The 24069-nt window shown below is 40.6% G+C and overlaps 1 protein-coding gene across 6 annotated transcripts in view; it reads left to right on the top strand.

The window, feature by feature from the left end:
* The window catches only part of CDC14A (cell division cycle 14A), a 181312-nt gene that overhangs the window by 94105 nt on the left and 63138 nt on the right, over positions 1 to 24069 (top strand). For 5 of the 6 annotated variants that reach the window (XM_060142450.1, XM_060142449.1, XM_060142451.1 and 2 more), the window contains 2 exons: positions 8459 to 8546; positions 15292 to 15522. In XM_060142450.1, coding sequence (XP_059998433.1) covers positions 8459 to 8546; positions 15292 to 15522 — 319 coding nt within the window. Of the gene's footprint in view, positions 1 to 8458; positions 8547 to 15291; positions 15523 to 24069 lie in introns of those variants that run through there. The other variant, XM_060142454.1, reaches the window with a different exon arrangement.

The following is a 24069-nucleotide window of genomic DNA, read 5'->3' as shown; positions in this document are numbered from 1 at the left end:
GGAAAATGTGACAGTATTTGATCAGCACTGTGTGATCATAGCTCACAGCTTACGGCAGCTGGCTGGGGAACTCTGGCTGCCCCAGCACCTGCCCAGGAAACTCCATTCTGTTACACCAGTTGGGAAGCTCTGTTCTACAGAAATAACGGTGTACAGGTCAACGTTTGTTTTTCTTTTTTTTTCTCATTTTTAAATTTATTTTTGACTGCATTGGGTCTTTGTTGCTGCAGGCGGGCTTTCTCTAGTTGCGGCGAGCAGGGGCTACTCTTCATTGCAGTGGCTTCTCTTGGTGCGGAGCACGGGCTCCAGAGCGCAGGCTCAGTAGTTGTGGCACACGGGCTTAGTTGCTCCGTGGCATGTGGGACCTTCCCGGACCAGGGCTCGAACCTGTGTCCCCTGCACTGGCAGGCGGATTCTTAACCACTGTGCCACCAGGGAAGCCCTTTTTTTTTCATTTTTAAAAGGTTTATTATCTGTCACTTAAGTACAAAAAATATTTCAAGTGAATGTTGTATTTCTACCCTTTAAAATATATATTTTTTCTATTTTATTTAATTTATTTTTTTATACAGCAGGTTCTTATTAGTCATCCATTTTATACACATCAGTGTATACATGTCAATCCCAATCGCCTGGTTCATCCCACCACCACCCCCAACCCCCTGCCGCTTCCCCGCCTTGGTGTCCATACGTTTGTTCTCTACATCTGTGTCTCAATTTCTGCCCTGCAAACTGGTTCATCTGTACCATTTTTCTAGGTTCCACATATATGTGTTAATATATGGTATTTGTTTTTCTCTTTCTGACTTACTTCACTCTGTATGACAGTCTCTAGATTCATCCACATCTCTACAAATGGCCTAGTTTCGTTCTTTTTATGGCTGAGTAATATTCCATTGTATATATATACCACATCTTCTTTATCCATTCATCTGTCGATGGGCATTGAGGTTGCTTCCATGACCTGGCTATTGCAAACAGTGCTGCAATGAACATTGGGGTGCATGTGTCTTTTTGAGTTACGGTTTTCTCTGGGTATATGCCCAGTAGTGGGATTGCTGGGTCATATGGTAATTCTATTTTTAGTTTTTTAAGGAACCTCCATACTGTTCTCCATAGTGGCCGTAACAATGTACATTCCCACCAACAGTGCAAGAGGGTTCCCTTTTCTCCACACTCTCTCCAGCATTTGTTGTTTGTAGATTTTCTGATGATGCCCATTCTATCTGTTGTGAGCCAAGAAGATGTATCACACTCTTTACGGCCTCAATTTGGTAACTTTTCAGTTAATTTATTGAATAGTTGTTTATTAAGTACTTCCTGTTTGCTCAGTATATTTACTAGGCTAATATATTTTTTTTGGAAGGCCTCCTGTAATTTTGTCTCTTCATGGGTGGGGTTAGAGCCTTTCTTCTTATCACCTGCTGCCGTAGATTCCATATATCCTTGTGCCTCATTCTGCAGATGTTATCATGTTTGACCCTTCTCATATGTTATACTTCCATCTTCATGTTTATCAGATTAATTGTCTACACAGAACTTCTCACTGATCTATGACAGGCTGAATGTCATAGTGAGAATCAGTGAGAAATTCAGCAATTCATAATCCATCATTATTCCTGTTATCACTAAAGGATGCTCTTTTGGGAAAAGAGCATTGCTGTTCTAGAAGGTGATTTCACATTATCTTGGCCACATTGCAATGTAGCCCATCTGGGAACTGTTTGTGAGAAAGTGTTGGTCAATTCTGGATGCTTGGGACTGGGTCTTTCTTGGCCCTTGGGCCGCTTCCATCAAGTCTCCACATAACTCTCAGAGTCTATGTTTTAGAAATTAAGTAAGTCTGATTACATCACTCCCCTACTTTAAGTCTTTCATGGGCTCCATCCTGACTGAAAGTGGAGGAAATGCCAACTCCTGAATGCAGCGCAAAAAGCCCTTCTGGACATGGGCTTTGCCATCTTCCCCATTTTCGTCCTTTTCCCTTCCCTCCTCATACCCAAGTCCATGCAGCAGTGCATCTTCATGCTGTTGTGCCTTCAGACATGCTCGTTCCCTCCTCCTCTTCCCTGTGGTCCTTCCTCCTCTGCCCACCGAATTCATGTATTTACATGTCTAAGGCATTTTTAGCTCAATGGGAGCTCTTCTCACACAGTGTGTGTGATGCTCTGTTTACACACCTGTGTCTTCCCTGCACTCTGGGTACTTGAAGTCAAGAACTTGAAGTCAAGAATATGTCTCTCTGGACATATGTACACTACCAAATGTAAGGTAGATAGCTAGTGGGAAGCAGCCGCATAGCACAGGGAGATCAGCTTGGTGCTTTGTGACCGCCTGGAGGGGTGGGATAGGGAGGGTGGGAGCGAGGGAGACCCAAGAGGGAAGAGATATGGGGATATATGTACATGTATAACTGATTCACTTTGTTACAAAGCAGAAACTAACACACCATTGTGAAGCAATTATACTCTAATAAAGATGTAAAAAAAAAGAACACAAATAACAAATGTTGGCAAGGATGCAGAGAAAAGGGAACCTTAGTGCACTGTTGGTGTGAATGTAAATTGGTACAGCCCCTGTGGAAAACGTAAAAAAAAAAAAGAATGTGTCTCTCTCATCTTTGTGTCAATAAGTAACCCACTGGCACAGTATACTTGTAGTGGGCAGTCATTAAATGTTTGTAGAATGAAAGAACTAATGAATAAATGAGTCAATAAGTTCTAAAAAAAAAAGGAGTATAGCACATTTCAAGATACTTTATATAATCTGTTAAAAGTAACTACTTTTCAATGGAAAATGACCAAGACATATTAATTAAGAATCCATTCTGATTTTGTAGTAACACTCTAGGGGGAAAATGTATTGACTATGGTAGACAACTTCCTGAAATGCTGTTTCTGTTTTTTCATTACCAGCCAATCTATGCAGCAAGAGTGAGTTGTTGTTGTTTTTTTTCCAACCAGTTATTTGCAGCACAGATCGCTAGATATTGTAATCTTCAACCAGGGCTTGCGTGTAAGGCCAGTTTAGTTTAATATTACTAAACCTGGAGAGACTGTCTCCAGGTTGACTATGTCATCCTTCATTGCAGTTAATAAGTAAATTGTCAAGTGATAAGGTGGTGTAGACTCCCAACATTGCCCTTTTGCGTACACATTGAGAACTAATAAGGTTTGTTAGGCCTCTTATCTCTCAGTGTGTCACCTCAGGTCAACAGCAGGAATAATTGAACATCTAGGGGATGATGTTTCAAGGCTTTGCTTTGGATTAGAATTTGTACAGCAATTTAGAATGTAACCTGGATTCTGCTTGATTTGCCCTCGACTTGTTCATGAATTATAGAACTGGAAAAATGTGAATTTCTGCCACCGTAATTGTGAATTCCTGCCATAAGACTGGGATCAGGCAAGCTCCAGAATGCAGGGATGTGGGCATGTCCTCACACCTGGAGGAACTGGGGAGCTGTGCATCCCACGGTGATTTGACTGTTCAAAGAACTATTAGAAGCATTTCCCTGGAGCTGTCCTGTAGTGTTGATTATACCCCTCAAAGGCCACAAGTTTAAGGAAGCAAGATTCAATCCTTCCTGGACCCAGTGTTTCCACATCTTCTAATACAGTGCACCCACTGCTGGTTCAGAGATTATGTTGGTTAAATCTATAAAATGTTTTGAGGTCTAAGAAATTTCCCATGTTTTTCCCTTCCTCTTTAATTACTGTTTGTTCTCTGTCCCTTCTTTTACCTCCACTTCTTAAGAGAGCAATCTTGACTCTGTTTTCACGCAGTCAGTCAAAGTGATGGTCTGGCCTTTACTCTCGTGACTCAACGGAAACTGTTCTTGCTTAATGGCAAGACTTAGCCAAACCGAATTGTTGTGCTTGGTCTTCTTCCTACTTGATTTACTCTGTGGCCGCTCTCTAATTCTAGAAACTCACTTTCTTTCCCTAACCTCAAAAGTTCTGTCTCGGGTTTCCCTGGTGGCGCAGTGGTTGAGAGTCCGCCTGCCTATGCAGGGGACACGGGTTCGTGCCCCGATCCGGGAAGATCCCACATGCCGCGGAGCGGCTGGGCCCGTGAGCCATGGCCACTGAGCCTGTGTGTCCAGAGCCTGTGCTCCGCAACGGGAGAGGCCACAACAGTGAGAGGCCTGCGTACCGCAAAATAAAAAAAAAAAAAAAAAATTCTGTCTCGTACTTTTCTCCTCCTTCCATCTCTGGCCGTGTGTCTCAGGATCCCCTGCAAGTCCTTTCTCTTCCCTTGCCCACCTGAAATGTGCTGGTCTCTAGGGCCATGTGATTTCTGGTTAAATACATTCTCCATGAGTGAGGGGACTGTTTCCAAATTTCAACAACCATGTATGTGCTGCTGGCCTCAAATCTTCATGTCTTGAGCACTGGAAAGGTACCTGCACACGTGCACTAGATTCTTGCTCCCTGTGGTTGCATTAGCATGGCGTTCACTGGGTGGGGCTGCGAAAGCAGGCCGCCAAATGTTTTCTATGTTTAGAGGTGAAGCAGTCGTCCACCTGGGGCTCCTCTTTCCCTCTACCACACTGTTTCTCTCAAAAGTAAATCCTAAGTAATAATCTAGAGTTTGACTATTATTTAAAGCCAAATGGCAAGGGAACTTAATTTAAACCAAATACCTCAAATATTTACTTTGCTTTAAGCTCATAAAGTACCAGATTTGACAGCATATTTGCTGTTTACGTAATACAACTATACTATCAACGCTATTTTATTGTTTCAGAAGTAAGGAAATATAAAGAAGGTGCTTTTAATGAATAAAAAAGACTCTGTAGTTCTGTCTTTATTTTTAAAATTATCTTTGTGCCACCATTAAACCTCTTATGTACTTGTATTATAACATTTATCAAAGTTTAATGCAACTTTTTCTTTAATGGGTATCTTAGTTCAGGCTGATATAACAAAATATCATAGACTGTGTGGCTTAAACAATAGACATTTATTTCTCACAGTTCTGGAGGCTGGGAAGTCCAAGGTCAAGGCACCAGCAGAACTGTTGTCTGGAGATGGCCCTCTTCCTGGTTCGTAGATGGCCAAATTCTTCCATGTCCTCCCTGTATCCTCATAGAGGGAGCTCTCTGGGGGTTTCTTTTATAAGGTCACTAATCCCATTCATAAGGGCTCCATCTTCATGACCTAATCACCTCCCAAAGGGCCCACTTCCTAATACCATCACGTTGGGGATTCGGTTTCAACATATGAATTTTGTGGGGGACACAAACATTCAGTCTATCGCAATGGGTAAAATGGAGATGGTAATAACACCTACCTCACAGGGTTGCCCTAAAGATGGAATGAGTTGCATGTCATAGAGTAGTGCCTAGCAGAGAGTCCGTGGTATATCTGTTAGCTGCTATTATTATTAACGTTTTTTGTTACTTGTTTTCAGACTCCTTAAGGGCACAGAGGGAATGCTTTTTATTATTTTATGTGTGACACCAAGTTATAGTCCTTGATATATAATAAAAGCTCAGCAAATGTTTTAATGAATGTTGAATTGTGCTTCAAAACTGTTTATCCATGTTGTCTTAGAAAACACATCTGTTGATAAAGGGAACCAATCCAATAATTGTCAACCCGAAGGTCTGTCTTTTCTCTCTTACAGTCTGTTTAACATTTGGTAAAAAGGCCAAATGTTTTTTCAGTGTTTTAACTGAAAAATATCTCTGTGACCATTAGAACAGAGGCATGCCTTACTGGCACAGATTTATTTCTTAGAAGTTATAAAAATTCATGTTTTCAAGTCAAATTAGATTTTATTTAATTTTTAATCTTTTTTCAGTTTTAATACAGTTTAGTTTTACTTTGTAAGACACTTTGATTTCTTTTTATTTTTTCAAATTTTATTTTAAATGCACCAGGAGAGTTAGCTATTCCAAAGAAATCTGGTGAGTCTTATATGTAAGCTGAAGGATCTTATAGTAACGTGAATATTAACAACTAAATGTATCAGTTTCAAGAATTCACATTTTCATTTTGGGGTTTTCTTGTAGTGAAGAACATCTGCAGTTTCTCTACATAGTACTTGGTAGGTTGTAGGCTTTGGATTGGAAGAGGTAAAATTATTCTCTCACCTCATCTTTGCCTAGACATTTGTTTATAAAATGTGGTAATGTTGGAAAGTACCTTAAGTTCCTATCTGATCTAGGTTTCTTGGAAGTGTGTGTGTGTGTGTGTGTATGTGTGTGCACTCGCACTTGTGCACAAACACATTTAATTAGAAAAACCAGCTTGTGTTATCTTAAATATTTTATTATTGATAAATATTGACATTTGTATAATCCACTGTGAAAGAAGGCACAGATACTAATTTTGGAAGCTTACCAGTAAGGTTATGTTATATTATTCAGTTAAAAGCTGTAACTTTCTTATTCATTTTTTTTCAGATTTGGATCTAAGACATAAATCTTTTTGTTTACTCCATCAACCTTATCCAGGTTACTGAATATAGCCCAATATTATCTAATGTTTATCGTTTTGGGTAGGCAGATTTGCAAACATATTCTTTTGGTTCTGTGAGTGAGTTCATTGCTTCTCTCCATATGATTGGTTATAAAAGGTTACTGTTTAATCAAATGGATGTCTATAATCCAAATAAACAGACATAGCACAATGTATATATTTATCTAGGCCAACTTCATGGTCAAGGATACAGGAATAGTGAACATAGAAACCTGTTTTCTTCTACTGTTCATAAATAATTGGTTTTAGCCTTTTGATGCTTAGAGCATACCCTTATTTTTGAATTTTTAAATAATGTTTTAAGCTTAAGTATTACTTGAGATGGATGTTAAATTCTTTATCCAAATTGTTCTAAATAGATAGCTATGCTTGAGATTTAATTTGGCATGTGTAATCATAACACTCGGCATCTCTAAGATTCTATTTAGGGCATTATGGAGATTTTATGTTTATTATGATTAGATTAATGCAATTCAGACATTTACAAGGTGTCATGTCAAGTTTCATTTGTAACTTTTTATAACTGGGAAGAAACATCTGCATTTTAAACATGAAAATTATACAGCCAAGTTATGATTTTTGTGGAAATCAAATCTAATGGGTAGTATAAGTAATTAAAGTAGAGGCTCCAGGTTTCCTTGGTGGGATTACTCCAGTTTATTTTAACAAATACTTACGAGCTCTTACAGCAGAGTGCAGACTCCGTATTGACACAGATTCCTACCACTGAGGTCTGTGCCATGTAGTGGAGCAGAGAGCCTTTTCTGTGGATAACCTTGGCCCAGCAAAGAGAACTGCCTTCCTTCCCTGCCTGGGGAGGTATCTATGCAGTGCTATAGAGGGTGGAGACTTGGAGACTAAAAGCTGTGCCTGGTGGTGGAGGATGGGAGTAGGACTGGTGTTGGGGGTGGGTGAAAGAATGCTTAGGGGAAGAAGAGATGCATATAGTTTGTGATGCATTGCACAGCTGTGTCCCAGTCGCCTGCAAAGTTTGGGTCCCCTCAGCCCTGCCCCAGTGTTCCCTGGATTCAGAGGCACACCAGGAAGGGAAGGAAATGAAGAAGGTAATGGAGCAGTGGGAGGATGCTTGGCCCCTTGCCTGGTCTTCAGGCCTTCTCTGAGGATCCTGGAGTGTGTGGACCAGAGGCTGACGGCTGGTGATCAAAGTCAGCCCACAGATGTGTTTTATTTGCTTTCCTAGTATTAAAAAACAATTTAAAACAGTCAACATTTCAAATATAGAGAGATTTTACATGAACATCCAATTGGAAGATCAGCTACATTCAGTCAAGTTTTCCTGTGGTCAGTTGGCCAGAGCTGAGGAGCATTTGCCTTTATTTATGTCTCTTGCCTGACCCTTGTAGCTGTTTGGTTTGCAGCTCCTGCAGGAGACTGTGGCAGTCTCCAGTTTGTGGTACACCCTGAGGGTTTGATGAGCCTCTATTCCTCACTCCTGTCTTCTGTTTCCCCGTCTAAAAATCAGCACCGACAACAGATAGAAACCTGTAAAAACAAACAAAAAATGGAGGTGTGTTCATCATGACCCTGATATTTATAGATTTTTTCATTGTTTAAAGTATGTTTACCATGTTCATGGAAAGTGCTTATATTTTCTGTCTTCTCTTATTTCCCATTATTTCTTGCTGGGGCAAGCAATGTTTGTTTTCATTTCATTCCATTGCAGAGTGGCCAAGAGACAAAATTATTTTCAGCAAAGTACCTCCACTTTAAGTAAAGTTTTCTAAACTTTTCTTATGGTCTAGATAAAAATTTTTTGAAGTGGATTGAATTCATAACCATTTTGAGAATCAGATGCATGTTTTTATTTTAAGCTATATTATTTTGTCTTCATGTATGTCCAACTAGTCTAGTACTAATAGAGTGAAAAACGGTTATATTTGTAAGGGTTTCCTAAATTGTATAAGAATTATAAAATATTTTTCTTCTCTTTTCTCACAAAATTCTCCCAGCGAGTTGAAAATGGTGACTTCAACTGGATTGTTCCAGGAAAATTTTTAGCATTTAGTGGACCACATCCAAAAAGCAAAATTGAAAATGGTAGGTTTTTATTTACTTTACCCTCCAAAAATTTATTTCAATTCATCTTCTTTGAGTTCTTAATATCCTCAGATAATCCTTTCTATTGGTAATATTCTCCAAAGAATATTTATTAATTAAAAAAATTGAACAGTATTTCAATTGTTAAATTACTAATTGAACAGTAATTAGTGTGTTAAATATTAGAGTTTAGTAAGTGGAACTATAATCACTGTTTTAAGACTATCAAATTTTTAGGTTGCCATAAATAGGGTGTTCACTTTACCTTGACCCAATTATTAAAGAAGAATCTGAGAAACCAACTGGTCAAAACAGTAAGCAGATTGCTGAATTCTATCAGTGGTTCTCAGATTTATTTGGTGGTGGTGGCATGCTATACCTCAAGGTATTCTTTGGTAACACCATGTTGAATAATGACGATGATGGTGACAACAGGTGTCATTTATTAAGTGCTAGTTACTAGCTAATCACAGCATCATCTCATTTAGTGCACACACAACTCTATGAGGTGTAGGAACTATTACCTCTGTTTCACAGAGGAGGAAACCGAGGCATATAAGTAGGAGATTTGCCCAAGTTCACAAAGTAATATGCAGAACTGGTGATACTCCAGCCAAGAGCGGGGCTCCTAAGCGTTGCCACTACACTGATCTGTTTAGTTCCATCATGGCAACTAGGAACAATTTTCTAGCTGACAATAATTAAATTACTTACTTGCAGTATATGTAGAGCCAGGGGCATACATATTCAGGAAAAAAAAGCATGACAAAAAAATAAGCCTCTTGAATGAAACATGATAGGCTATGTGTGTTTTCCCATTAACATATATTTTTTACTTAATTATTTTTTTTAACCTCAGATTCCCAGAAGACAAGTAATGATAGGTACCAAAGGTTTATGGGAGAAGTACATAAAATTAAAAAAATATCACCCATGAACATAATAGCTCCTTTTTGCTCCCTCTCTAGTCTTAGAGCTGGAGCACTAGTCCTTGGAGGAACATAATTTGAAACCCTTAGTCTAGATTTATAAGTTTATTATTCTTTCATAACCATCATCATCATCATCATAAGTATTTATTCTAAAATCTAGTGTCATTGTATATGGTTATTCATGCATTTAGATTTGATAATTTTTTTTGAGTTTCCACACATGTGCTTATCATTTTATACCTATGACATATCTCACAGGGAACTCTGCTTAAATCATGGGGATTGAATCATCCGCTCTGGGGATGGGTAATCCAGGTCTACAGAGTTACCCTAACAAATAGGATGTCTCTGTACTGAAGCCATAATTAGATCTTCTCATTTACACATTTGCTCATGAATCCGGTTCACTACAGACATTGACTGAATAACCTGTTATGTTGGCTTGTTAGGAATAACTTGTTAAGTGCCTGAGGAAACTGCTTTCTACCGTTGGTCTTTCAAGACAGGATTGATTAAACCTCCCTTTAGCCTTCTGTGCAAAATGATCTGACTCAGACCCAGAAAACCTTAGTAGGTGTATGGTTTCAGTAGTGGCTTTGTTGTTGGGTGTTCATTTGGTGAAACTGAAAGAAATTTGCCATATAGGATTCACTTTTTAAATGAAATTTTCTTAAAGAGAAGATGAGAGGTGTAATTTAAAAAACCCATTTAAAATATTTTTATAGAGGTAATGCATGATTTTTTTTTAAAAAAGAAAATGCAGATGAATTCATAAAAACAGCATTAAAGTGACCTATAATTCTACCCACGTTTTCTAGGTTTACTAATTGGTGGTGGGATTATTGGGAATTTTAATTTTCTTTCCATCTGCTTCTCTGTATTTTTTATTTGCACATATTTTTTTCTCTCTTAAAGAATATATATATACACACACACAGACTTACAAAAATATTCCTTTTTTTTTAACTAGCATGGAGTCATAACATGATTACTGTCTTATAGCAGCTTTTTTTTCACTTAATATATCACATACTCCTTTCCATGGCAATAAATGTAGATCTTCGTTATAATTTTCCATGACTGCATTCAATGACTATGCCATAATTTTACTAATCAATCACTTAATTTTTGAATGAGATCTAAGTTGTTCAATTTTTCACTTTTTAAAAACTACAGTGGTTGGTATACATGTCCATACATCTGTTTTGCAGCCCTGGTTTCTTTTCTAAATTCTTGGAAGTAGAATCACAAGATAAAAGGACATATTTTGTGTGTCAATTGTTACTTGTCAAAAGTCTTAAAAAAATTATTTTTGGTCCTATATTACAATATAGGGAAATAATTATCCACCATTTGCTTATATGCTGGGAGTGGTGCTAATAAGCCTTTTGTGCACACCTCATCTATTTAATAAGCAGAAACACCCCCTGGAACAGGTGGTAGTTATTTTGTGGAAGAGAAGATGGAGACTTGGTAACCTAACTTGCCCAGGTTGACATAGCCAGAAAGTGGCAGTGTGTGGATTCAAACACAGGTCTCTTTGATTCCAAATTCTGTGTCCTTTTTAATTTTACTGCAGAGAAAGAACATGTTCACTACAGAACTGTAAGCAATCTAGATAAAAAGTCACCTGTAATTATATAATCTAGAAATAACCACTGTTGAGATATCGTTCTCTCTATATCTTTTTTTTCTATGCATATACTGTGCCCTCTCACATTGAGAAAAAAAGGTGTGAAAGTGCTGCTTACCTAATACTTGCCAGTTTTTATGTCTAGAATAATTTCATTTAAGGCTGTTGTTGGTAAAATATTGATATTTTACTGGAATCCCCATTTTAAGATCTGATATTCACTAGAAGTGTCATTTTTTTTGTAAAGTGGTTTAACTCTGTAAATTCTTTTTGAACTTAAGACTTTTTTTTTTTTTTTTAGTTGAGAAACCCCTGTATTTTCTGAGGTGGCTGAAAGTCATTTTAGGGGTCTGTTAGTAGAAAAAGGTAGATTTTTTAAGGAGTTAGCACTGAGATAGCTGTTGCTAGGATGTAGCAAAAGGAAGCACTAAAACCTTGGGGTCTGGCAGAATGCATTATAGCAGTCTTAAGTGTGTGTTGTCAACAGAGACCAACTAGGAGTTCCTTTCAGCCATCTTTGTTCACATTGTTTTGACAGGGGGGAGAAGAGGAGCCCTAACCCTTTTTTGATTAAACAAGTGTGACTTGATAAATGAATAATACAGCAGAACAAATTGGATTTCAGATTTTCCCCAAAAACCCTCAAACTCTTAGGTGGCAATGTCCTCATCTCTACTTCAGAAAGAAAAAGGAAAGAAAGAACAGGGAAAGACAGCTTGAGACAGGGAATCCAAACAGTTTGAAGCATCAGCCTGCTCAAATTTAATGAGAGAAGCTAGGTGTGAAGAGCCTGGGCTGCTTGAAGTCTGGCTCTGCCCCTAACTGGCTGTGTGAACTTCGTTGAGTTCCTCAACTTCTCTCATCATCAAACGGGGAAATAGGATGCACATTGCAGGCATTTGGTGAAGATTAGGGATAATATAGGAAGTGAGTGCCTTGCACAGTGTCGGGCACATTAGTAGGTGCTTATTAGGTAGCAGATATTCTGATTACATTTTTATCATTAATGAACCTGATAAACATATTTTATTGCTTTCCACATTTGCCTGCCTGTTTTGCAGTTTTTACTTTTAATAATGAATGGGTGGGCTAATCATTTGACTCTGCTGTTCTTCTGTTTCCTTTAAATGAGGTTCTGGGAAGAGATGAATTTTACAATCTCTCTTTGCTTTGAAATTGGTCAGCGCCAGGGCTCTGCCTGTGCTTTACTGATGCCAGGGCACCATCTAGTGGCCAGATGGAGTAAGGGTCGCATGAAAGCTCGGTCAGCTCCGTGCACGTTGCTAAAACCAGTCCTCCATCAGAAGCAACCAAATACATCGAAAACAGTTGTTCAGAGGTCAGAAGATATTGTCATTGTTGGTTATAACTCATTTGAAACGCTTTTGAGGATTTTTAAGAAACTTCCTCACAAATCCAGGAAGTGCAGCCCCTAGTGTTCACGTAATGTCCCTGTTTTGGAGATCTAACAAATAGAATTGAGTTGGATTTTACCTTAAATCATCCCCAGCACTGGCCCTAGAATCTGACTGTCAGGGTTCAAATGCTGCCTCTGTCTCTTCCCAGCAGTGTGTGCCTGGGCCAGTTCACTTTCCCAGGCATCAGTGACTGATAATTGTAAGGTTTAATGAGATGATATACATGAAACACTTAGCTTAGTGCCTGGCACATAGTAAGCGCTCAATAAATGTTAGGTGCTATGATTACCATTACTGTTATTATTTCAGTGCCCTATTACCATATTTGGATAACTGTTCAGTGTTCTTTTCTCAAAAGATATAAGCAGTTTCTCTTGATAGTAGATTTAGGTATATTATCTGTAATGCCATTTACTCATGATGGGAATTCATATACGTAAAGAGAAGCTCTTACAGCCTTGGTGGAGGAGGGAAGGGACAGACACCAAAAGAACCATGAGCGTGCTTCCTGACAGGTGCCATCATACAGGTGCCAGTGATCACTAGGAGCCCAGGGTTAGAAGTGCCTGTCAGACTGTCACACCACGCCCCATCCCATGTGTCCCTAAGCCCTCTCCTTCCCACTCCTTACATGATAGAAAAGCTCTTGTTTCCTTATGCCAACCACAGTTCTTTTCCCCTTTAGGCTGGAAAATGATTTGAGCACACAAACCAACTAGGAAAACAGATTTGATTTTTTTCCAAGTGGAAAGGATCTGTTTTCTCTAAATGTGTATAAGTCACTGTTTCTACACAGAAGATCGTAAGTAAGCTCTGTCTTACCTGTTTGCTCAAAAGCAGCCTGGCTTGTGGAAATCGTGTATGTGGGCTGCGGATTAGTTAGGCCCGCCTGCCAATGCTGCCTTCACCCCTTGTGCGACCTTGGCTAAGGCTGCCAGTGAGGGTTCTTGGTTGCACGCAGCAGATATTGGAATTATGCTGGGGAGCTCACAGTCTCCAAGCGAAGGCTGGAAAATGAGGCTTAGAAAATGAACAGGGTCTAAGGGAGGTCATGTATCAGCAGGATCCAGGCAGGAACGGAAACCACTTTATTTCAAACAGAGGGAATGCAATATAAGGAATTTGTTAGAAAGAAGGCTAAAAAGTAAAAGGGCACCTCTGAAAAAAACAGCATATTAAGGAAGAAATAGCTATTGCCTTTAAGGCAACGAGGGACAGAAAGGAAAACGTGGGGTTAGCAGGACCTGGGACCTTGGCAGGTGCTGGGAGCTCCGAAGGGCTGGTGCTTGCATCTGGAGCCTGAGGAGTGGGGACCCTGAGGCTGGGCTGCAGGCTGGTGCCAGGAGTGCCAAACTAAGCTGGGAATTCCTCTCTTCTGCTGCTGAAGCCATGCTGGCAGGAAAACAGAAGACATCCCTTCTCCCTCTTCTGGCCTCCAGTTGCTCCGGCAGTGCTTTAGTGACTCCCACTTTTCAGATGGACGGGAACCCAGTGGGAAAGGTAGCTTGGGAAATGTTGTATGTACACCCCAGCCCCGGCATATGAGTTGGCTTGCAACTGAGAGAAAATAGGAAATGACCAGGCTATGCAAGATTCGAGGCAGCAGGAAGTACAGCCACAGTGCAGAAACTGCTGGTTCACTTTGCTGGCTGCTGCTGCCCGCCCCACTCGGAGCCCACCATCATGCACGAGTTCTGAGCGAGATCCCCTCACCTGGTATGCCCTGAATGGCTTACAGATGTGGTAATCAACGGACTGAGAAATTAGTCCTTTTAAACCCTGGGGCCACTAGGCAAGGCTTGCAGTGGTCAAAGCCCCCAGTGGTCACCTTGGTTGATTGGCCAAGTCGAGGTCATATGTCTGTAACCCAGCTGACTGCAGCTCCACGTGATGCTGGACCCACTCACAGTAGAACGGTGGTTAGAGCCCGACTACTTGTTCTTCTCAAAAAAGAAAATGTCTACAAAAGTGACCGCTCAACCTCTAGTTTCTTTTTTTTTTTTTTTTTTGCGGTACGCGGGCCTCTCACTGTTGTGGCCTCTCCCGTTGCGGAGCGCAGGCTCCGGACGCGCAGGCTCAGCGGCCATGGCTCATGGGCCCAGCTGCTCCGCGGCATGTGGGATCCTCCCGGACCGGGGCACGAACCCGTGTCCCCTGCATCGGCAGGCGGACTCTCAACCACTGTGCCACCAGGGAAGCCCTCTGTAGTTTCTTAACTGTTACATGGGGTTTACTATTTTTATCTTAATAGGCTGTTTTGAGAATTAAAAGAAATTTATGCAATTGTGACTTGTACATGGTAGGTGCTTAATAATCAGTCTCTCTTGTGGGGGACTGCATTGTAGATTAAAACTGTACACCTGGCAAAAAGGCTGTGTTTCAAAAGTATTTGTCAAGAGGAGTAAAAAGGACAGAGTCCTTCCAGGCCTACTGTACACATCTGAGGGCCTCAGGAATGCCTTTGTTTTGGCGTGGGAGGAGTGTGCTCCCAGGATTTGAAGCCTAAAGCTTGAGGTTTTGAACGTTCACGAGCTATTTCCAATACTCAGAAGAGGTTTTTTTTTCCCCCTCCTATGGTGTTTTTCTCAGTTTTTCAGACTGCTGCTTTTAGGAACATTGCTTCGACCTTACTCTCTCCTGAAATGTGCTTTTCTCCTAAGCTCTGTTGAGATTGATCGTCTTTATTGTGAAGGGTTTTCGTGTTCCTGGGTTACGTAAGACAAAATGCGTGCCTTTTGCTTACAGCCCCTGCTTTCCTTTAGGTTATCCTCTTCATGCCCCCGAAGCCTACTTTCCTTATTTCAAAAAGCATAACGTGACTGCAATCGTGAGGCTGAACAAAAAGATTTACGAGGCGAAGCGCTTCACCGATGCTGGCTTCGAGCACTATGACCTCTTCTTCATCGATGGCAGCACACCCAGCGACAACATCGTGCGAAGGTTCCTGAATATCTGCGAGAACACGGAGGGGGCGATCGCGGTTCACTGCAAAGGTGCGAGCGAGGAGGCCTCGGTGGGCACTGGGTTTCTGAGAGGGGGTGAGCCAAAAGACAGCAAAACATGAAACAAAACCAGTTAGCGGCTTAGGAAACAGATGAGTTGTTTTTAGTTTGAGAAAACTGGAACACAAACCCATTTAAATGACCCCTTCCTAAAGAAAGGATCGCTTGGATGTGGACAGTCGGTGGTGTGCGGCTTTCTGGACAAGGCAGTTGTTCTGGCCTTACCTTCCCCAATTCACAATCGCTGACACCAGGTGCCATGAGGAGGGGAAATCGCAGCAGGACCGTCGGTAGGCTGGCACAGTTGTCAGGAGGCAAGGGTTGTTTGTTCCCCTTTCTCCTTCTCTTCCATAACTGCCCATCCTTTTTCCATCCTCCTCCACCCATCTGATATTTAATGCTCCTATTTCGTGACCCAGCTATCTGGAGCCCCATTTCGCACCCCCCCTTCCTCTCCCCTATTAGCCATTTGCATCGTGGAACAGAGTGTCTTACTTGACCATTGCAAGGGGGCGGCAGCATACCTAACCCTAACCCTGACCCTAACCCTAGGGGCGGCAGCATACCCGGCTCATCGCTAGCTTCCTTGCCACAGGTCTGTTACTGCCTCTTTGAAAGATTGAAAGACTTATGTAAATGCATCTGTGGTCTCCAGGAGTGGGTACTTTGGAACAGGAGTCGCCAGATTTAGCAAATAAAAATACAAGATGCCCAGTTAAATTTGAATTTTAGATAAACAGTGAGTACTTTTTTAGCATGTCTCAAATAGTGCACCAAACATACATTCTGTATTTTACCTGGCAACCTTGCGTCAGCTACTCAGAAAATATGAAATACCATTTGCTCTAAGCCTAGTTGTTATAGACTCTGAGGAGGCTCGCATGGTAAGATTTTCCAGCACGGTGGAAGGTATTTTACAGGGGTCTTTCTTTTCAGTGAGCAGAAATCACTTTGGCCACCAGGGATGGAGCCTCTAGTTCCTCACATGCAGCTTTTCATATCGCCACTGGGTGGTGCTGTTCTCCGGTGTTGAGTCTGAGAACCGGTTTCTGTCGCGTTTTATGCTAATTGTCTGGTAGGTGTTGGGAATTGTACTGTTCTTTTCATGTGCCTAGTGCTGCTGTAACTGACTTACTCAGACGAGGTGGCTTTGGTTCTAACAGAAATTAAAATACCATTTTGTAGGCCCTTGTTTCTATGTTTAAGATTTGAGTAGGTGGAGGTACTTTGCTGAACATGTGAGCAGTAACTGGAAGCTGCATTTTGCGGGAGCCCCGGCGAGGGAAACGAGCTGCACGTGGCCCCTGGTTCAGCGGAGGGCTCCTCAGTCAAGCTTCGTCCACGTTGACAGAGCCCCCTCCCGCCCCTCCGCGTTTCTCAGCAGGACGGGGCCCCGACTTCCTGGACTTCCTGTCTTGGGGGTGTGGGGGGCGTGGGTCTGTTAGGAAGGACTGCTGCTTTCGGTTCTGCCCAGGTCACTGTGGGGTTGGCGGTGTCTGCCTTGCCCCCGAGCGATCCGTAGGCGCCCTGGCTTTGCCTCTCCATCCCATTTTGTTAAAGATTGCCCAGACCCAAGGAAAAGCCTGCATTTCACACGCAGTCGGCCCTCCGTGGTATCCGGGGTTTCCGCATCCGCCGAAGTGACTATAAGGGACTTGAGTATCCCCAGATTTTGGAATACGCTGGGGTCCTGGAACCAATCCCTCGCGCATACCAAGAGACCATTGTATTTCAGCTATAAGTGGAACTTGAAAGCTAATGGGAATATGGCAGCTGCTAACGTTTAGTAGGAGCTATTCGTATGTTCTGTTTCAAAGCTTATTTTTGTGTCATAAAAATCAGTATTTTTCCTGGGATTAATTTGGCCTTATTTCCTAATCAATTAGTTTTATGGTTACCAAGGCATATAGTTTCTCTGCCTGTCATTGTCTTGGATTGACAAATTCAGGGGAGGAGAAATGCAAAGCTTTCCCTGAAGCTCAGCATCTCTCTTGATATTATTCCTCACCTGACAAACATTGGGAAAATGAACCGCTCTGGTGTTAAACATTCTTGTTACGGGTATTCTGTTTATTATATCCTTGACTTGTGAATGTTGACCTTGTAAAGAATATTTTAAGAAATTCATATATTTTATGTTGCAAAGGTTTTTATATTTTAATCAGAACCTTTAGCATCGAAGTCAGTTCTTTTATAGGAAGGTCACAATTACAGGTGGTGACATCTTTTTGAGAGTGTTATTTCATTTGCTTCCACTTGTACACACATGTAGGATTCTTTCATAAGGATTACACTTTTGATTTAATTACAGCTGTATTGTTTTAAATAGCGTGGTTAGCTACTATAGGCCTGTTAATTATTTCGACATCTGCGCTAATTAAGTCAGCTTAGTTTCCTGGGAATTAACAGCACTGAGCATTTTAATTGAACTATAAGGAGGAGGGAGAGAGACCCTTATCCAATGTCAAATGAACTTTGGTAGCTGCTGAAAAAAATGACTATTTCCTGCCTCAACCTAAAGTGCTAAAAATAGAGACAAACTGGAAACTAATTTTCTGGGAATGTGTGAAATCTTACAATGATTCAATATCTGCAGTTTGCCTTCTGGTTGATAAAAGGAATGGCTATGATTTCGTGACATTCTCTAGCACAAATAATCATTAAACAACAGCAACATTGTGATGTTCCAGTATGTGATTTTTGATGTTCTATGGGAGTTTCAGAAAACGCCTGGAACTGTAAGGCAATCAGTGCTTAACTTGGTATAAATAGAAGACGTTTCAAAGTCTTCTCTTGCTGTGCCAGGGAGCCCTTTAATTATGAATGCTTTAAAAAATTTGTTAAAGTTTTTATAGAAACTTAGTGAACTGTTCCTATTCTGTTGAACTGTGGTAAGAGCTCCTAACTATTGAGTGCTAAGTAGGTTCTTTTTATAGATCTAAATTATAGACTCTTTTTAAAAGGGGGAAGCAACTTTAGTTTTAGAGAAAGTTGAAAAATTTCTGCACCACCTTTTTTCCTTGGTGGTGAGTGTGTGTGATGAGGAACGCAACCAAGGGAACGGGCAGCCTCCTGCACAGGGAGGGGTTCAGGGAGAGACAGTGTTGTCTCCGTAGGGAAGGCCGTTTTCTTCCCAGATAGAGACCCAAATTTGTGACTTGAAGGAGGACACTGGAAACCAACTGGGCTTCCTGCTTCAGGCTGTCCAGCTGTGTTGTATCAACATGATTGCCTGTAGTCTCCTCAGATGTCTAAGGACTTAACAGCTCTGCAGAAACAGAAAATATTTGCTCTGGGCACAAACATGAAGGCAAATAACTCGTATTAAAGGAAGAGAGTCCTACTGAGACCATGATTAAGCTTCACTCTTTTCTAAAGAATGTCGATGTTTTATCTGGGGTAAAATGTACTTCAGATGAAAACAGGACACACACACACACACACACACACACACACACACACCCCTCATCTAATAAAATAGTGTAAATATAATTTTTAAAAAGGAAGAGTGAATGGGAAGGAAATGCCAGGCATCCGTAAACATGAGCTTGATTGTAATTTCATTTACATTTTTGGTATGTATTCTCAACCTCAGGTGATACTGCCCTCAAGGGGGAAAAATTGTTTTTGGGTGGTAAAAAACATTTTCTTTTTCTGTATACAGTGTAGATTTATACACGGCACATAAAGAAATATGTGGTCTGTCTGTGACAGTAAAATTTCATGGGGGACAGTTAGGAAGAAAATGCCTAGAGGGGCTCTTGGTTGGGGGGGAGGACAATAATGAAGAGAAGGTTGAGAAACACTGACTTAGAGACGTGCGTTTTTAAAATTTTCACATTTATGAAACTAGGATGGATCTTAAAATTGATCGCATACCATAGTTTAATTTTTTCTTAGTGGAACTTAAATAATGGTGTATGTTACACCGTTAGATGACATGGTATCTTAGATTTGCTGAAAAATTGTGTATTTCCAAGTAGTGAGGAAATTAGAGAAGATTCTCTTTATTATTTGACTAGAAAAAGCTGACAAAAGGCCTCCTCCTTTTGAGGGAGGGGGGAGATTCCAAAACATATAAAAAACAAAGGCACCAACACTTTCCTATGTCCTTTTCTAACTAAATGTTTTCATGGATGACATTGTACCAATTTTCCAGGCTAGAAATATCCGTTGTCTTTAGCTTTCTCTGTGACCCAATCAAAATGTCTTTCTAATTCAGCTCTTCATTGTTACCACTGTCTCCCCCGTCCATGCCTGTCAGCCAGCCTTGCTCCTGCCCCAGCCTTCCAGCTCCTCTCTCTGGCTCCCGTCTCTGTCCTTTCCAATCCAGAGGTATGCTGCTGCCTCATCCACATGCTTTATCATGTCACATTCTTTGATCCCAAATACATGACAGCTTTATTTTGCCCTTTACATTGATTAAAGGCAAAATCAGATTTTTGCATGATACCAATTGTATGTTTATTAGTTGTTGATAATATCATGAATTTCATAATACTTTTTTTTTTTTTTTTTTTGCGGTACGCGGGACCTCTCACTGTTGTGGCCTTTCCCGTTGTGGAGCACAGGCTCCGGACGCACAGGGTCAGCGGCCATGGCTCACGGGCCCAGCCGCTCTGCGGCATGTAGGATCCTCCCGGATTGGGGCACGAACCCGCGTCCCCTGCATCGGCAGGCGGACTCTCAACCACTGCGCCACCAGGGAAGCCCCCATAATACTCTTAAAATGAGTTGAATTTCGTTCATCAGAGGCTCATCTACATGTTTGAGGAGTAATAACACATATATGCAGGAGATGTGCCCTAATCAGTGCTCAGAGAACTTTGCATCTGGGTTTGGGGATTCCCAAATAACTCAGCAGTCTTTGGTGTCTTTGGCCCACAGTTGATAACCTGCTTCTGCTAAGTACAGGTTCCTCCACTTAAATCAGAGGTGCCCTTTAATCTGCCTCCTCTACACCCATCTGCTCTTATTTTCTACTCAGCACACACTGACACATTCTCCAGACCAGCCAGGCTTTCCATCACTGGACCCTTTGCTGAAAATGTTCCGTGACCTTCCTATTCTTTAGAGTCTGTTGTAGTCCTTGTCATCAATGACACATTCTTTGAAGACACCAACAGCTCACACAGTCCCTTTCTTTGAGAGCCCAGTTTCAGTTTAAACCTAATTTCTTTGCTTCTTGGTTAATATTCTTGTGTCTACAACTTCTTTGATAACGTATCCTGGTCAAAATTATATCCTCTACTTGCTTATCTCCTTATCCTCTGAGCAAAACCCTGTCCTGGGTAGCTTGTAGACAGCAAATAAACATTGGACTAGCTGAATCAAAGGATTAAAAGCAAAGAGCCACTTTGTCGTTTCTAAGAAGAAGAGTATACGATAGGAAGAGATTAAGTAGTGGAAAAATAACTCAGCACAGTGCCTTGCTCATGGGTGGTACTTAACAAATAAAAGTTTATAGTACTGAATTTAATTCCAAGAAGGCAGATATGGAAAGATTTAGAAAATGCTTGTAAATAAGCATTAGTGGCTCAGTACTGTATATCTCATGAGGGCAGGCGTCCTGCTTGTCTTCATGTTTCTGGCCCCAGCGTCTGTCACAGCACCGCATGTTCAGCTGGTCTTAGTATTTGTAGAATGGAGTGACTGAATGGATGAGCCGAGACTGGAAAGAACTCTGGGACACTCACAGGACCCCTGGGGATTTTAGTCCTGAATTCCATATTCACTTGTTATGCTAATGTGAGTGAACTGGTTAGTATCTTTGGGCTTCAGTTCTGGTGTGTGAACAACAATCACCATATTTGAAGACCCTACAGCTTGATCAAATTTTTGAATATTTTGGGAAAAGAGGAAGCCAGTGTAGATTTTAAAAAAATGTCTAAAATGTAAAATCCTATCACTTTTTAAAAATAGATTTTTATTGCAATATAATTGCTTCACAATACCGTGTTAGTTTCTGTTGTACAACAAAGTGAATCAGCCATATGCATACATATGTCCCCATATCCCCACCCTCTTGAGCCTCCCTCGCACCCTCCCTATCCCACCCTTCTAGGTGGTCACAAAGCACCGAGCTGATCTCCCTGTGCTATGCGGCTGCTTCCCACTAGCTATCTGTTTTACATTTGGTAGTGTATATATGTCCATGCCACTCTCTTACTTTGTCCCAGCTTATCCTTCCCCTTCCCCGTGTCCTCAAGTCCATTCTCGACATCTGCGTCTTTATTCCTGTCCTGCCCCTAGGTTATTCATAACCTTTTTTTTTTTTTTTTTTAGATTCCATATATATGCGTTAGCATACGGTATTTGTTTTTCTCTTTCTGACTTACTTCACTCTGTATGGCAGACTCTAGGTCCATCCACCTCACTGCAAATAACTCAATTTCAGTTTTTTTTTATGTCTGAGAAATAGTCCATTGTATATACATGCCACATCTTCTTTATCCATTCATCTGTCGATGGACACTTAGGTTGCTTCCATGTCCTGGCTATTGTAAATACTGCTGCAATGAACATTGTGGTACATGTCTCTTTTTGAATTATGGTTTTCTCAGGGTATATGCTGAGTAGTGGGATTGCTGGGTCATATGGTAGTTCTACTTTTAGTTTTTTAAGGAACCTCCATACTGTTTTCCATAGTGGCTGTATCAATTTACATTCCCACCTACAGTGCAGGAGGGTTCCCTTTTCACCACACCCTTTCCAGCAGTTATTGTGTCTAGATCTTTTGATAATGGCCATTCTGACTGGTGTGAGGTGATACCTCATTGTAGTTTTGATTTGCCTTTCTCTAATAATTAGTGATGTTGAGCATTTTTTCATGTACCTCTTGGCCATCTCTATGTCTTCCTTGGTGAAATGTCTGTTTAGGTCGTCTGCCCATTTTTAACTGGATTGTTTGTTTCTTTGATAATGAGCTCCATGAGCTGTTTGTATATTTGGAGATTAATCCTTTGTTTGTTGTTTCATTTGCAAATATTATTTCCCATTCTGAGGGTTGCCTTTTTTATGGCTTCCTTTGCTGTGCAAAAGCTTTTAAGTTTAATTAAGTCCCATCTGTTTATTTTTGTTTTTATTTCCGTTACTCTAGGAGGTGGGTCAAAAAAGATCTTCCTGTGGTTTATGTCAAAGAGTGTTTTTCCTATGTTTTCCTCTAAGAGTTTTATAGTGTCTGGTCTTACATTTAAGTCTTTAATCCTTTTGGAGTTTATTTTTGTGTATGATGTTAGGGAGTGTTCTAATTTCATTCTTTTACATGTAGCTGTTCAGCTTTCCCAGCACAACTTTTTGAAGAGGATGTCTTTTCTCCATTGTATATTCTCACCTTCTTTGTCGTAAATTAGGTGCCCATATGTGCATGGGTTTAACTCTGGGCTTTCTATCCTGTTCCATTGATCTATATTTCTGTTTTTGTGCCAGTACCATACTGCCTTCATTACTGTAGCTTTGTAGTATAGATTGAAATCAGGGAGCCTGATTCCTCCAACTCTGTTTTTCTTTCTCAAGATTGCTTTGGCTCTTCGGGGTCTTCTGTGTTTCCATACGAATTGTAAAATATTTTGTTCTAATTCTGTGAAGAATGCCATTGGTAGTTTGCTAGGGATTGCACTGAATTTGTAGATTGCTTTGGGTAGTATAGTCATTTTCACAATATTGATTCTTCCAATCCAAGAACATGGTATATTTCTCCATCTGTTTACGTCATCTTTGATTTCTTTCATCAGTGTTTTATAGTTTTCTGAGTACAAGTCTTTTGCCTCCTTAGGCAGGTTTATTCCTAGGTATTTTATTCTTTTTGTTGCAATGGTAAATGGGAGTGTTTCCTTAATTTCTCTTTCTGATTTTTCGTTGTTGGTGTGTAGGAATGCCAGAGATTTCTGTGCATTAATTTTTTATCCTGCAACCTTACCAAATTCATTGATTAGTTCTAGTAGTTTCCTGGTGGCATCTTTAGGTTTTTCTATGTATAGTATCATGTCATCTGCAAACAGTGACAGTTTTACTTCTTCTTTTCCAATTTGTATTCCTTTTATGTCTTTTTCTTTTCTGATTGCTGTGGCTAGGACTTCCAAAACTATGTTGAATAAGAGTGGTGAGAGTGGACATACTTGCCTTGTTCCTGATCTTAGTGGAAATGCTTTCAGTTTTTCACCATTGAGTATGATGCTTGCTGTGGGTTTATCATATATGGCCTTTATTATGTTGAGGTAGGTTCCCTCTCTGCCCATTTTCTGGAGAGTTTTTATCATAAATGGGTGTTGAATTTTGTTGAAAGCTTCTTTTGCATCTATTGAGATGATCATATGGTTTTTATTGCTTAACTTGTTAATATGGTGTGTCACATTGATTGATTTGTGTATGTTGAAGAATCCTTTCATCCCTGGGATAAATCCCACTTGATCATGGTGTATGATCTTTTTAATGTGCTGTTGGATTCTGTTTTCTAGTATTTTGTTCAGGATTTTTGCATCTACGTTCATCAGTGATACTGGTCTATAATTTTCTTTTTTTTGTGATACCTTTTTCTGG

This window comes from Lagenorhynchus albirostris, chromosome 2 (genome assembly GCF_949774975.1).
Source record: "Lagenorhynchus albirostris chromosome 2, mLagAlb1.1, whole genome shotgun sequence".
NCBI classification, from domain to species: Eukaryota; Metazoa; Chordata; class Mammalia; order Artiodactyla; family Delphinidae; genus Lagenorhynchus; species Lagenorhynchus albirostris.
The sequence above is the reverse complement of the archived record's forward strand: the minus strand, read 5'-3'. Positions and strand labels throughout refer to the sequence as shown.